General features: G+C 38.0%; 1 protein-coding gene across 1 annotated transcript in view; it reads left to right on the forward strand.

Moving 5' to 3' along the window:
- BMP5 (bone morphogenetic protein 5) overlaps positions 1 to 12131 on the forward strand; it is a 57091-nt gene that overhangs the window by 23333 nt on the left and 21627 nt on the right. The window contains exons 2-3 of the mRNA XM_039728057.1: positions 1660 to 1852; positions 7477 to 7625. Of these exons, the coding sequence (XP_039583991.1) occupies positions 1660 to 1852; positions 7477 to 7625 (342 nt within the window). The remainder of the gene's footprint in view (positions 1 to 1659; positions 1853 to 7476; positions 7626 to 12131) is intronic.

Consider the following 12131-nt stretch of genomic DNA (forward strand, 5'->3'; position numbering starts at 1 on the left):
AGTTTGCATTTTTGAAAAGGTGGCAGGGAAGTACACTGTAAAGAACTAGGTACATGACCACAGGTGACTTAACTAGTAACTACTATTCTGAAAACAGTGTTAAATACTTTTCGTTCAATAGCTCCCACTTTAGTATGTCCATAACTATACCCTTATATGGCAAGCCTAAAATAATTTTTTTACCTTTTAGTGCATTTCTATTTTGTAAGACAACATATCCATTATAATAATGCAGATACATAGGTTTATATATAAAATTATATAATTATATGTATATACATGCAAACACACACATTATGTATATATAAAAAATTGTTTGGGAGGTATGTATGTAGGAGCATGTAAGTATAAATATTGTAGTAATTTACACATTATTTATATCTGTAGCATTTAGTAATGCAAATGTGTGCTTTTTCAGAACAGACATTGTTCCTCTCTCAGATCTGGGGACTAACATGCAATGAAAGAGCTGGGGTTACAGGAGAGAGTGTTTAGGGAAGCTGAGTGCAGCCATAAATGTTTAGTTGGTTATCTAAACCAAATCTCAGCTCTGCATTTTAGACTTTGTCAACCATTAGTAAACAAAGCACATATGTCACGAGGCAGGTAGAACTTTCCAGAAGAGAGAAATTCTGTCTTCCCACGGAGCACAGCTTATTCATAGGTCAATGATACGTTTTACTCCGTGGAAGTGGAAACCATGGATCATTTTCCTTTCCACATCCTTAAAATCTGAAGTATTAATCCCATAAGGAGATCATCAGCCAGTACTACGACCTGTAATTTCCGTTGTCACATCAAAAACATTGCAAAAGTTGCTCCTAACTCAGAATCAGAACTGCAGCAGATAATGGAAATAGACCCAAACCAGTTATAAATTAAAATCCTCTGGTTTGTTCCTCTTAAAATCCTGTAGAAACCTCAATTAAGCAATCATGAGGTTTGCTTTTTTATTTTAGATTGTGGCAATGTCAGAAGCAGTGGGAGCTGCACCTGCCCACCAAGAACAGGTTTGAGGGGATTTCTCAAGCCAGAATTGTACATCCTATGCTGCTGGGGTGCCAGAAGCACTTGGTCCTGACCCATAGTTCCTTCTTCTGACCATTGGAAAGATGACGTGCATGCCATTAGAGTACAACTTGTGTTAATTTATATGACTTAACTGCTTCTTAACTATATAGTTGTTGCAGTGCACTTTAGTACCACTTTTATTATGTTAAACGGAAATGAGCTGCATTCCTCTCATCAGCCTGGTTATTAGAGGCAATTAGTGTTTTCCAAAGTCATCTATAGTTCTGACATTGCTGTGGCTCTGCTTATGGCTACACAGAAGTCCTAAATGCTTTCACAGCTTTTAGTTTGTTCATATTTCTAGTTGCTTTACAACATGCCCCCTTTCAGCTTTTTTTGATATTCTTTCCACTCCAGCTTCTGGAATTTATATAAAAGCCACAGAGGTTTTTTTTCTTTTGAACTGAAGATACTGGGCTGGTGGAATTTCCTTTAACTGGAAGTATGTCTGGGCTTGTGGTTTTATTATTTGCACAGTTTTATATTGTTATGTTTGTTAACCCCCAAGCAGGGCGAATGCTCCATTAATCATGACAAATGAGCATTTGTTTCACGTCTTTAATTTACATTCAATTCTTTTTCTCACAGTTGAAAGGGACAAGGACTTCTCCCACCACCGAAGGCACTACAAAGAATTTCGCTTTGACCTGACTCAGATCCCTCATGGAGAGGCAGTGACGGCCGCCGAGTTCCGGATATACAAAGATCGGAGCAACAGCCGCTTTGAGAATGAAACCATTCAGATTAGCATATATCAGATCATCAAGGAGTATCCCAACAGGTATCCCAATCCTGGCATGGACCCATCACAAGCTGAGTTCCACCCCATTTGCCTGTCTTAAGTAGGGAGGCAATATCGATCATAAGCATACACTTGACAAGGCATCGTTGCTACCACTGTGGCTTGTGCAGTATTACTACTTAGGCAACAATAGGCAAAAAACTTAGGCAAAAACACTGAACAAGAATAAAACTTACCTTAAATATAATTTATTCCAGGTTTATGTCCAAGTTCACCAAATAATCTGTCCATGCACAGAGCAGGTGAGGGTTCATGTTCTCAGCAAGCAAATCCATGCACAGTCTAGATTTGGGACATGCACTGTTTGCTGACACTGAGGCACTGCAAGCCAAGATTCACTTAGCTCCTTAAAGGCAGAAAGATTGCCTAACTTTGATTACTTTTGAAGAAACATGGCTTTTTCACTTGTGTTTGACAATTGTGCAGAAGGCAATTAAAAGATAAACTCATGCATTAACTTTAAGATGACATGTGCATACTTGACACATGCTGCTCACCGTAACTGAAAACTAAAACAAATCATAGAGTCATCTAGGTTGGAAAATATCTTTGAGATTGAGTCCAACCATAAACCTAACACTGACAAATCCACCAATAAACCACGTCCCTAAGTGCCACATATGATGTTGCATGAGCAAATCCCTGAATTTGAGTTTGCAGAGCACCATATATGACATGTTTCCAAGACTCTACAGGACATCAGTAAATTAGCAGATTTCACCAGGCAAAGTAGCTAAGTACCTGAAAATTATGATTGAAAACTAGTATCAATTCCAAGATGCTTCTGAAAGAGAAGTTCTATTTTAAGATAAACAAAAACTCTCCTTCATCTCGGAGCTGATTTCTATCCTAGGAAGGTTTGGCAAAACCAAAGAAAATGTCAGCTTAAACTTGCAGAGTATTCGGGAGGAAATTAAAGCCCCATCACAAGTTAGCTTGAAGGCTGGGCCAGGATTCAGATCTCTTTTCTGCCCACAGAGCCTTGAGCTTGTATCCTCCAGGTCATATACCTGAACATCAAGTTGTAAAATATTTATGGCTATAAACAGGGATTCATTTTATACCAATGGAATCAACAGGAGGGAAAGCACTCATCTTTACAGACTACCTTTCACTTTCTTAGTAAATTTGGGGATGAAGAAAATAGTGTGGGGTTTTATTTTATTTTTTTTACTTCTATCTTCAGCTTCCCAAAAATTCTTTTGACATTGGTTCTAAAAGAAACTTATTGGAGGAAGGAGTGAAGCAGGGAGGAACAAAGCACATCGTTTTAAAGAGCACAGGTCAAGGCTAAGGTGATGAAAGCTTTTCACCTGAAAATTCAGATGTTTTTATGAACTTATGGGAAAAATTAGTTATTCAAATAATTTTGATGCTTTCTTTTTAAGTTTTTGAGTATTTTCACAGTTGATGGTATGTATTCTATTTTAGAGAAAGCAAAACTGTTTACCACTCAGATGAAAATCAGTTAATATTATCTGACTTGTTCAAATGGCAACTGCCTCTGTGGAGGCGTTAAACAATGCTTTTGATTTCTTTCGATGCATAAACAGAAGTTGATAAATGCTTTATATTTGCATTTACAATTATAAAAAAACCCCGTGTCCTTGAATGGAAGCATGATGCTGAAAGGAGGAACAAGCATTGACATGCCATGCATTTGATTTCACCAGTGTAACTACAGAAGCTTCAGATCCCCAGACTAAGTGTTTCTCTCCTACTGTTGATTTTGACAGTTTTGCTCATATGTAGGAACATTATAGGCAACTGCCTCAGTGGAACAGGATAGAAGACCACAAGCTCTTCACTGTTCAAATTAGAAACAAAAAAATTTTCCACAACTCCCTTGCTGTCTCCAGGCAGAACATACCCCAAGACAAGTTCCCAGGATTTTTTTTTTTTCAACAAAGCCACACCTTTTGCTTTTGGGCCCAGACTTTACTTGTGATTTTCTTGACTTCGTCACCTCAGGTTTATTCTACATATGTACATTAGGTTTCAGGTACAAAATTTTGTACAGGAACAGGGCTTTGAGACACAGGTCCTAGCGTGTCCCTGCCCATGGCATGGGGTTGGGACTTGATGATCTTTGAGGTCCCTTCCAACCCAAACCTCTCTCTGATCCTGTGATTCTGTGAAATCCCACAGTCCTTACTAGTGACACTCCACAGCAAAAAAGCTCCTCCCCGCTTTGCTTTGAGCAGGACACACAGGTGTCTGACAGGACTCTGCAATCCCAAACGCAGTCCTGCTGTGCTTTCAGGCAGGGAGTGCCCAGGGTGCAAGGTTTCCAAGTTGCATACTAAGGACTGTGCTATAGTCTCAGGCATTCTTCTGTCTCTATGGCAGCATGGCTGCTGAAGTGTGTGTGTTTAATTCCCTTGGAGTTTGCTGAAGTTCCAGTCTTTGGGATTGAAGGTTTTTATTTGGTCTAAGGAAATGTATAGCATGGCCCATAGCAGGCTGACTTCCTATGGAGCCCCACCATCAACTCCTACCTAGGTATTTTCTCAAGACCAAAGTAAATATCATCCAAAATGCCAAATCTTGGTTCATTATTTGGTGGCAGCATGCCACTGATTCAAATAAACTTTCAGGGCTCTTCCCACATTAGGGAATGCTCAAGTGGCAGTAAGATGAAAAAGCAGGTTTCCAGAATGAGGCTAGAGGTAAAAGAGCACTGTTGGGATGGCCTATTACACTGTAATGATTATTTGATCTGATCAAGAACTGTTCTGGGTTTCAAGGAACATATAGATGGTTTGTTCCACCTTTACTTCCTTAAGGGTCCCAGGATATGTGGAGCTCAGATGTTCTGCCTTCAGCCTCTTTGTGAAATTCTTGACTGTGGTAGCATTTCTCCTTTAGAAAACTGATCACTGGGGACCAAACTGAAATCACTAAACTTAAACAGCCTCTGTAAAGGTAAAGCCAATCAGCTGCATTCTGCCTGAATGTATTCACTGTTGCATTTTGGGCTATTTACGACATAATGCCTTGGGTTTTTATTATGTGTTGTGGGCTATATTTTAAATAGAAATACTTTTTAAAATTCAGCCAAAATTTGCAGCTGTTTTTCATTTTAAGTGTGATTGCATAGAATAAAGGAGAATTCTAAAATTAAAAATGTCACAAAATATGATGAGAAGTTTGAATGAATGACATGAGCTAATGGGGCAACCCTGATCCCAGAGCTCCTGCTGCCTTCTCAGGGGTCAGGTTTTCACCCTGTATCTGTATGAGTTGTGGAAGAAGTTGTTATTTTCCTTGAATTTTTTTTCTCTGAGTTTTACAGACTTTGAATTTCTGTAGTAACATGCTGTTATGCAGGCTAAATTACTAGTTTTGGTCCAGATACATTTTCTTCATTCTTCTATGGACTCTCAAGAATCAGTTCTGGTTTTCTGTAGGTAACCCCAACTCATTTTCATTGCATTTGCTGAGTTAATGAGTAAGAGCAATCTTTCTCTTTAAAGTTTATTACCTTAGCCACATCACTGTACTTGCAGTGAGACAGACAAATAATTGAAATATCAATACCAAAGGAACTTTAGTTTGAATTTTTGCCGCAACACAAAGTAAAAAAGTCACATTGAGGAAAAATTTGTCCCTCATAGGAATTTCTGGTCTGGATCATTAGTAGTGCTTTATTCTGATTTAGCATGAGAAACATTGTGATTTTGAGAACATTTAGTATCAGTCTTGGATTTGGAATTGAAAGACTCTATATGAGAAAACAATTATGTATTCTAGGAGGAGAAAAGACAAGTGTGGAATTATATCACAGCGGTATTGTAGTATCTTATATTCCAAACACTTTTATAGTTTTCTATTAAATCTACTGAGTGATGCAAAAGTATTTCTAAATCAACATCTCAAAGACTATTACAGTCGGAAATTTTCAGGTTTAAATTTCTGATAAAACTGCTTATTAGGGTAAAAAATTTGGCATTTAAGACTCCAGAGAGTATTATTTATGAGCTTGTGGTACGTTGTTAATTTGTTCAGTGCTAGAATAGCAAGTCAGGCTCTTTTGAATTGTAAGATTTTCTTAATGTTAACTCCAGAGGGGGAATGTAGGTTTTCTCCTTGTGTGGTCATTAGCACAGCTCTACTAGAATGGAAGTGATAAGAAACCAGCAAAAGATTATCCTTTAACAGAAGAAAAAAAAATAAGGCAACTTAAAAAACAAGCCCTTTCAATTCCCTGTTTCTTTTAAAATTGCCTTCCTTTATAATTTCTGACCTCTTTAACCTGATTTTGCAGGTATATCTCACATGCAAGTAAACATATGCTTGTCATAGTTCACTTGGTCTTATTTTCTTCATTATTTAGCAGTCACGGTTTCAAAAGGTGCACTTGATGTTTTTTTCAGTATCAGACATTCTAGGTGCATTTACTGTGTTTACATAAGACAGGAACATTCTAAGGTGTCATTGTGATTAAGCACTGTAAGAATACAGTGACAAGACACCAGCAATTTTAAATCCACTTTTTCACACAAAGCCTGTTCTTTCTGTCTCTTTCCTCTTTAAGCACGTATTCATGTTGTCTGTAAGGCGACAGTACAATTCCCAGATCTATGTCTGACAAGTTAGCTGACTTGTACAGTAAGAAACTAGAATAAAACATTCTTTCTTGTATCTTACTGTTTTGACTACTATTTATGGCATTAAAAAAATAGGTTTCTATAACTATAGATTTAGGTTTAGAAGGTTAAATGGTGAAAACAGTTTTTAATAATGCATGCTGCTTTGTAGAAGCGTGTAAAATGAAACTGATGAGAGTTAAATATCTTGGGTTTAGTCTGGTCATTGTAGTAAATTATTTGCAATACAGATGATGGTCTGGAATCAATTGTGTCACAAGATATGTGGAAACAGAACAAATAAATGACCCATGCTAAAAATTTAGTAACACAATTATACTAACTCCCATGAGCAGCCCTTCTGAATTACTGGAAGATTTCATGGGAACAAATTTGAAAATATACCAGGGAACTGAGGGTTAAAATGCAATAATTATATTCTTGAATAGATATGTAATTTCTGCTTTGATAGAGAGACTTATTTTCTAAACATCTGCAGTAATAGGAAATGGTCTGAACTGCCATCTATTCATGTTTTGTCACAGGATACAGATGCTGTCATATGTTATTAACAACAAATCTTTTTAGCAATGCTATGCCTCTGAGATTTAGTTGAAATTGGGAAGTGATTTTGACATTTTTTGTCTTTTATGCTGAAAAGTTTATAAAAGTGAATCTTACTGAGGCATTCTAATAGTGAGAGATGAATTTTTTTATACACTGCCTCAATTATGGTTTTTGTGTAGTTATATCAGGAAGTTGTATTTGTCAGATTTTCCAGAACTATCATTTTTACTGAAATGCTGAAACTCATTTCAGGTAGGCCTGTTAGGGGAAATACCTGTATGATACTTACTTACTACCTGTCAGCTACACCACGTGCTGTACTGTGTTATAATGAGAATATGTCAAAGGATTAATAATTTGGACTGCAAGAAGTTATTGTCAGCAAGAAAATTAGGGACAAAGCTAATTATATTTGAATGCCTTAACTCTTTGTTTTCTTTAACTTAGGGATGCAGACTTGTTCCTGTTAGACACAAGAAAGGCTCAAGCTTCTGATGTGGGCTGGTTTGTCTTTGACATTACTGTGACCAGCAATCACTGGGTGATTAATCCACAGAACAACCTGGGCTTGCAGCTCTGCGCTGAAACGGGGGACGGTAAGATACAAACTGCAGATCATAATGCCTTGTGTGCTCTTGTCCAGCCTTGCTAGGACTTTTTTCTGGATGGATGTTTTTTAGCTTGACTGGGTGACAATTCACTGTGAGTTTATAAGCAAATAACACAAATCTTATCCTGCTGTTGATGTGGTCTGCAAGTTTTCTATTAGTTTCAATTCTGTAGAATATTGCAATTATAAAACTAACTGAATCAAGTGAAATTGGGTTCAGGATAAGAGCTCCTACATACAAAATTAAGATCCATTTTAATGTTCTACCACTGATGATTACATTCAGAAAAGTCAGACAGATTTGCAGAATTTCTTGGGCTGAAGAAAAAGTTATGAAATAAACCTCAGAGCCATTTAGAAAGTATAGCATCTGTTGATACTGATGTTGAAGAAAGGTTAGCAATAGGATAATGTGAGAATTGGTTAAAAAATATGATTTTTTTACCTTGAAATGGGTTAAAAATTTGAAATCTTGAAAATTTTGGTTAGAAAATTAGAAAAACCACTATCAAAACTGAAGTTTTGAGCTGTGGGGGTTTGAGTACAAATCTACTGGGCTACTGCATTATTCATAGTTATGCTCTTCATTAAATTTGAAAATGCATCTCAGTGCAAAACAGTATTTTTAAAAGAAATGTTCTTTACTTAGACTTCTTTAGAAACTAATAAAAAGAGACTTATATACTGTTTTTTCTGTGATGGTTCACTTAATCCATACCACTTTACAAGCAAACTCAGATTTAACTCTTTTTGTCAAAAAGCTTTTCATGTCAGAGGTCAAGGGATCTATGATGCCCGTTAATCTAAACCTTAGCTGACATAATGTTAATGAGTAGCAGAAGAAACCCTGGTGTAAGGATTAATATTTTTTTCTTCTTTGTTCTGGCTACATTTTCTCATTGGTTTTGATCTAAATTCTCCCTCAGGCTCAGCTGGGCTGTGAACAAAGCATCTCATACTTTTTCAGCAAGTGCCCTGGCTGCTGGAGAGTTATGCAAAAACTGTCCTTTAGGCACGATGCTTAAGAAGGGAGCTGGCAGGCTTGCACCAAGCTCGTGGCCATTTCATCTGGTGTTACCTTTTGGTCAGAGTACAGCCAGTGCACAATGGGGGCACCAGTGCAAAGCAGACCACGCTGCTGCCTTCACCCAGCCGTCAAAGGCACCACTCTGAGCTGGGCTGCATGGGGAGCAGATCTCCTAGGCAGCCTGCTTTAGTGGGGCCATTTTAAAGCTCTTACAATTCTGGGGAGGTGACACCTCCGTCAGGAATCCAAATTAGGTGGGCTGGCTTCTGGCCAGCTTTCCTGCTCCAGAATAAACTCCATCCTTGACTTTTTTTTTTTTTTTCCAGGCGATTTGAACACAGAAATTGTTGAAAATTAAATATCCATGAAAGGCATTCATTAAGAAACCCTGCAACCAGCAATTTGTTGGTTCTAGCCTCAAAATTACATCCGTTTGGTAAACTACAGGAAAGTTTGTATGGGTAAAAGAAAACCTTTAGGTTAATACACTGAAGAAATTGTAAAAGAATAGCTCATGTAAATATTTCCCATGTCCTACTCCCAAGATGAGAAAGGTGATAGATAATTTTCTATTTTAAATTCTGAAGCCACAAACAGCTTTCCTTTTGCACCTTACTTATTTGACTTATGAAGGAATTTGCCTTTTTCCTCACTTTCTCTTCCCTTTTCCACTTTATTTGTACAAGGAGTCCACTTCTAGGAACCAAAGTTTTCAAAACTATAGGATAGACCTATGCTACACCACTTCAGCTTAGCACAAGGAAAATCATCCTTTCATGCTCTTACAATTTTGCTCTTAAGGCTTTGATTATTTTTATTGGGTTGCTGTTACTTCTGGAAGCTATTAGAAACACCAGCAGTTGAATGACACGTTTGTGTACAGATGGAACATGAATTTTAATACGACACAGTATGTAGCGGACTTGGTTCGTAACCCAGAGAACCCCACCCACCTTTCCTCCAACCAGGTCTCTGTGAGAGCTCAGGGACTGGCTCAAATCAACTGGAAAACCTTCCCTTGGCTCGAGTGAACTTCAGGCCATGCAGGTCTGAAGCACATTTCTTCGTGCCTCCAGCTGTCGGCCGAGTTTACAGGAGGCATAGTACTTCTGTCCCCGTAACTGGAGAGATATTTATGATAAGACCTGATCCATTAACCTTTCTCTTGCAACAGGTCATTAAACTAAATGAGATTCTGTTAAGTAAGAGGATCCCTGATTGAGTTATTCTGGTGCTACACTGGGGTCCTGGATAATTGAGTCTGTAAATACACACTGATTTTTAGATTTATTCATAAAGCCAATATGGGGAATCAATAGTTGCTGAGACTCCAGGGTACTACTATATTGTTATCACTACTGTCAAAAGTAATCTTTCTTACAGTTATCTGTCAGAGACATTTTTGGCAATTACTTGTATCGATATATTTCTTTGCATCCCTGGAGATGGTGCACAAATAATAATAATAATAATAATATCTACACAAGGAATAAAAAAATTTGTATCTAATATAACAGTGTGAAAAAAAATATTTGGAAAAATGTCTGGTTGTTGTAATTCATATTCTTCTCCTTTGAAAATCCTGAAAAAAGTACGAAAAACCACATGACACTGGAATGTGTTTTATTTTTTCTTTAGGACAGTATTTGGTATCATACGTCTCATTTTAGCATGAAATGTAGACTTTTTCTCTTAATGGGACATTTTATTTTGAACAGTAAGAATAAAGGTTTGCATGACACATATGGAAGCTGTCAACATGTAATGCACTCTTTCCCTGGGGCTGTGGTAAATTAAGGATCAGGTTTTTTTGATTCTCTTTTTTTAATGTATCCTCAACATTCTGCAGTATCCCCTTTTGGCTGATTCCCTAATTTTGACACCAAAACTCTCTGTTGTGATTCAGATGAGAGGTGATCTTTTTCACGCTGATGGATGCACGGGTGTTGGATGAATTGCAGCATAAAATCAATACAGATGCACAAACAATTTGAAAAGCTCCATGCAACCTCTTCCTGTATATATACCACATGTCTCCTAAGACTTAAAACTTGTTCTAGTGAATCAGCACCTTTTATTAACATTTAACATTTTTATAAGTGGATGCTAGCAGTGATCTGAACATCACTATTGCTGAAGTGGTATAAACAGCTACAAGAGTAATCCCTTTTCTATTTTTGTCACTGCTGAGGAGAACCTAGAGTTGTTTACAGAGAATAGGAGAGGGAGATAACGTGCAATGTGATTGGTGGTGATCCACAGAATAAAATGTATTCCAAATACAAAGCTCTCAACACAATATCCTGAGTAGCCACACAGTCATATAGTTCTGTGCCTTTTATTAGATTATTGCAGCTCTCACTTATTTTTCATCTACCAGCACACCAGAGCAGAAGAAACTGGTGTCTACTTTGAAAAAACAAAGATTAAGATTTCTGTTACCACATAGTCCCACAGAAGGTTTCTTTGGGCTTTCTTGCTTTTTGAGGTGGGCAGGCAGCAGGAACCCTCATCTCCTTGACTCTGACTCTTCAAGTTTTGGTTTTTTTCCCCCAAAGCAAAAGCAAACTTCAAAAAAAAAATAGGTTACTCAATCCAAGTGAAGCCTGTGGAAGGCTAATTTCCCCTTCAGCATGAATTTGGGTATCCTCTGAGGTGTGCCCCTGGAATGGGTTTTGGTTCTTAATCCTACATGCTGCATGAAGGATTGGTGAAGTTCTTCTCCAGAGATATTGGAGAAGAAACTAAAAAAATGCAGTCTCTTTTTTACCCTCTCTTCCTTTTAGCCTGGTTCTTCTGAGGTCCCTTTCTCCAGCTAAGCCTTCAGAAAGGCAGCTCTCAGCGTGGCATGGAGTGGCTGGTTTGCTTTCAAGCCATGACAACCTGTGGCAGCACTCTGGCCTCTTCATGTACTTGGCTGTATATTTGATGTAGTTTTGGCCTCACCATTACTACACTAAATGTTGTGAATTTATCCTACAGCTGCCCCTAGACCACCTTGGCACCGTGCTTACATGACCATGGCAGCTATCAAGTACTCTGGAGGATGCTGCTGGGTTGTTACCTTTAAACCTCTTGATGGATCTGGTATTTACAAGGCAAAGTATGAGGAGCAATATCACCTTCATTACTGTCCCTATAGTGGGGGAACTTAGGAAATATGTATTTATATTAATATATATATGGACTTTGGCAGGCAATAGCTCTGACTAAATTCTGGGCCATCTGGAAGCCATATAGCCATGTTAGCACAGCACTGAACCCGAGCTAATACATCCTGCCCCTCAGCAGGTTTTATTAGCTTGGGCTCAAGCACTGCCTAAGTACAGCTACATTCATTTCTGGTTCAGAGCTGACTTTGGTCAAAATTGCACTGGTTTTAAATTAAACATGCTCGGCAGTACTGTGGTGTGAAACAAGCTGGAGGGATGAGTCTCCCAGTCTCCAAAACAGGGTGATCCCATG

Source organism: Passer montanus, unplaced genomic scaffold (genome assembly GCF_014805655.1).
Source record: "Passer montanus isolate IOZ18808 unplaced genomic scaffold, ASM1480565v1 scaffold11, whole genome shotgun sequence".
Lineage (NCBI taxonomy): Eukaryota > Metazoa > Chordata > Aves > Passeriformes > Passeridae > Passer > Passer montanus.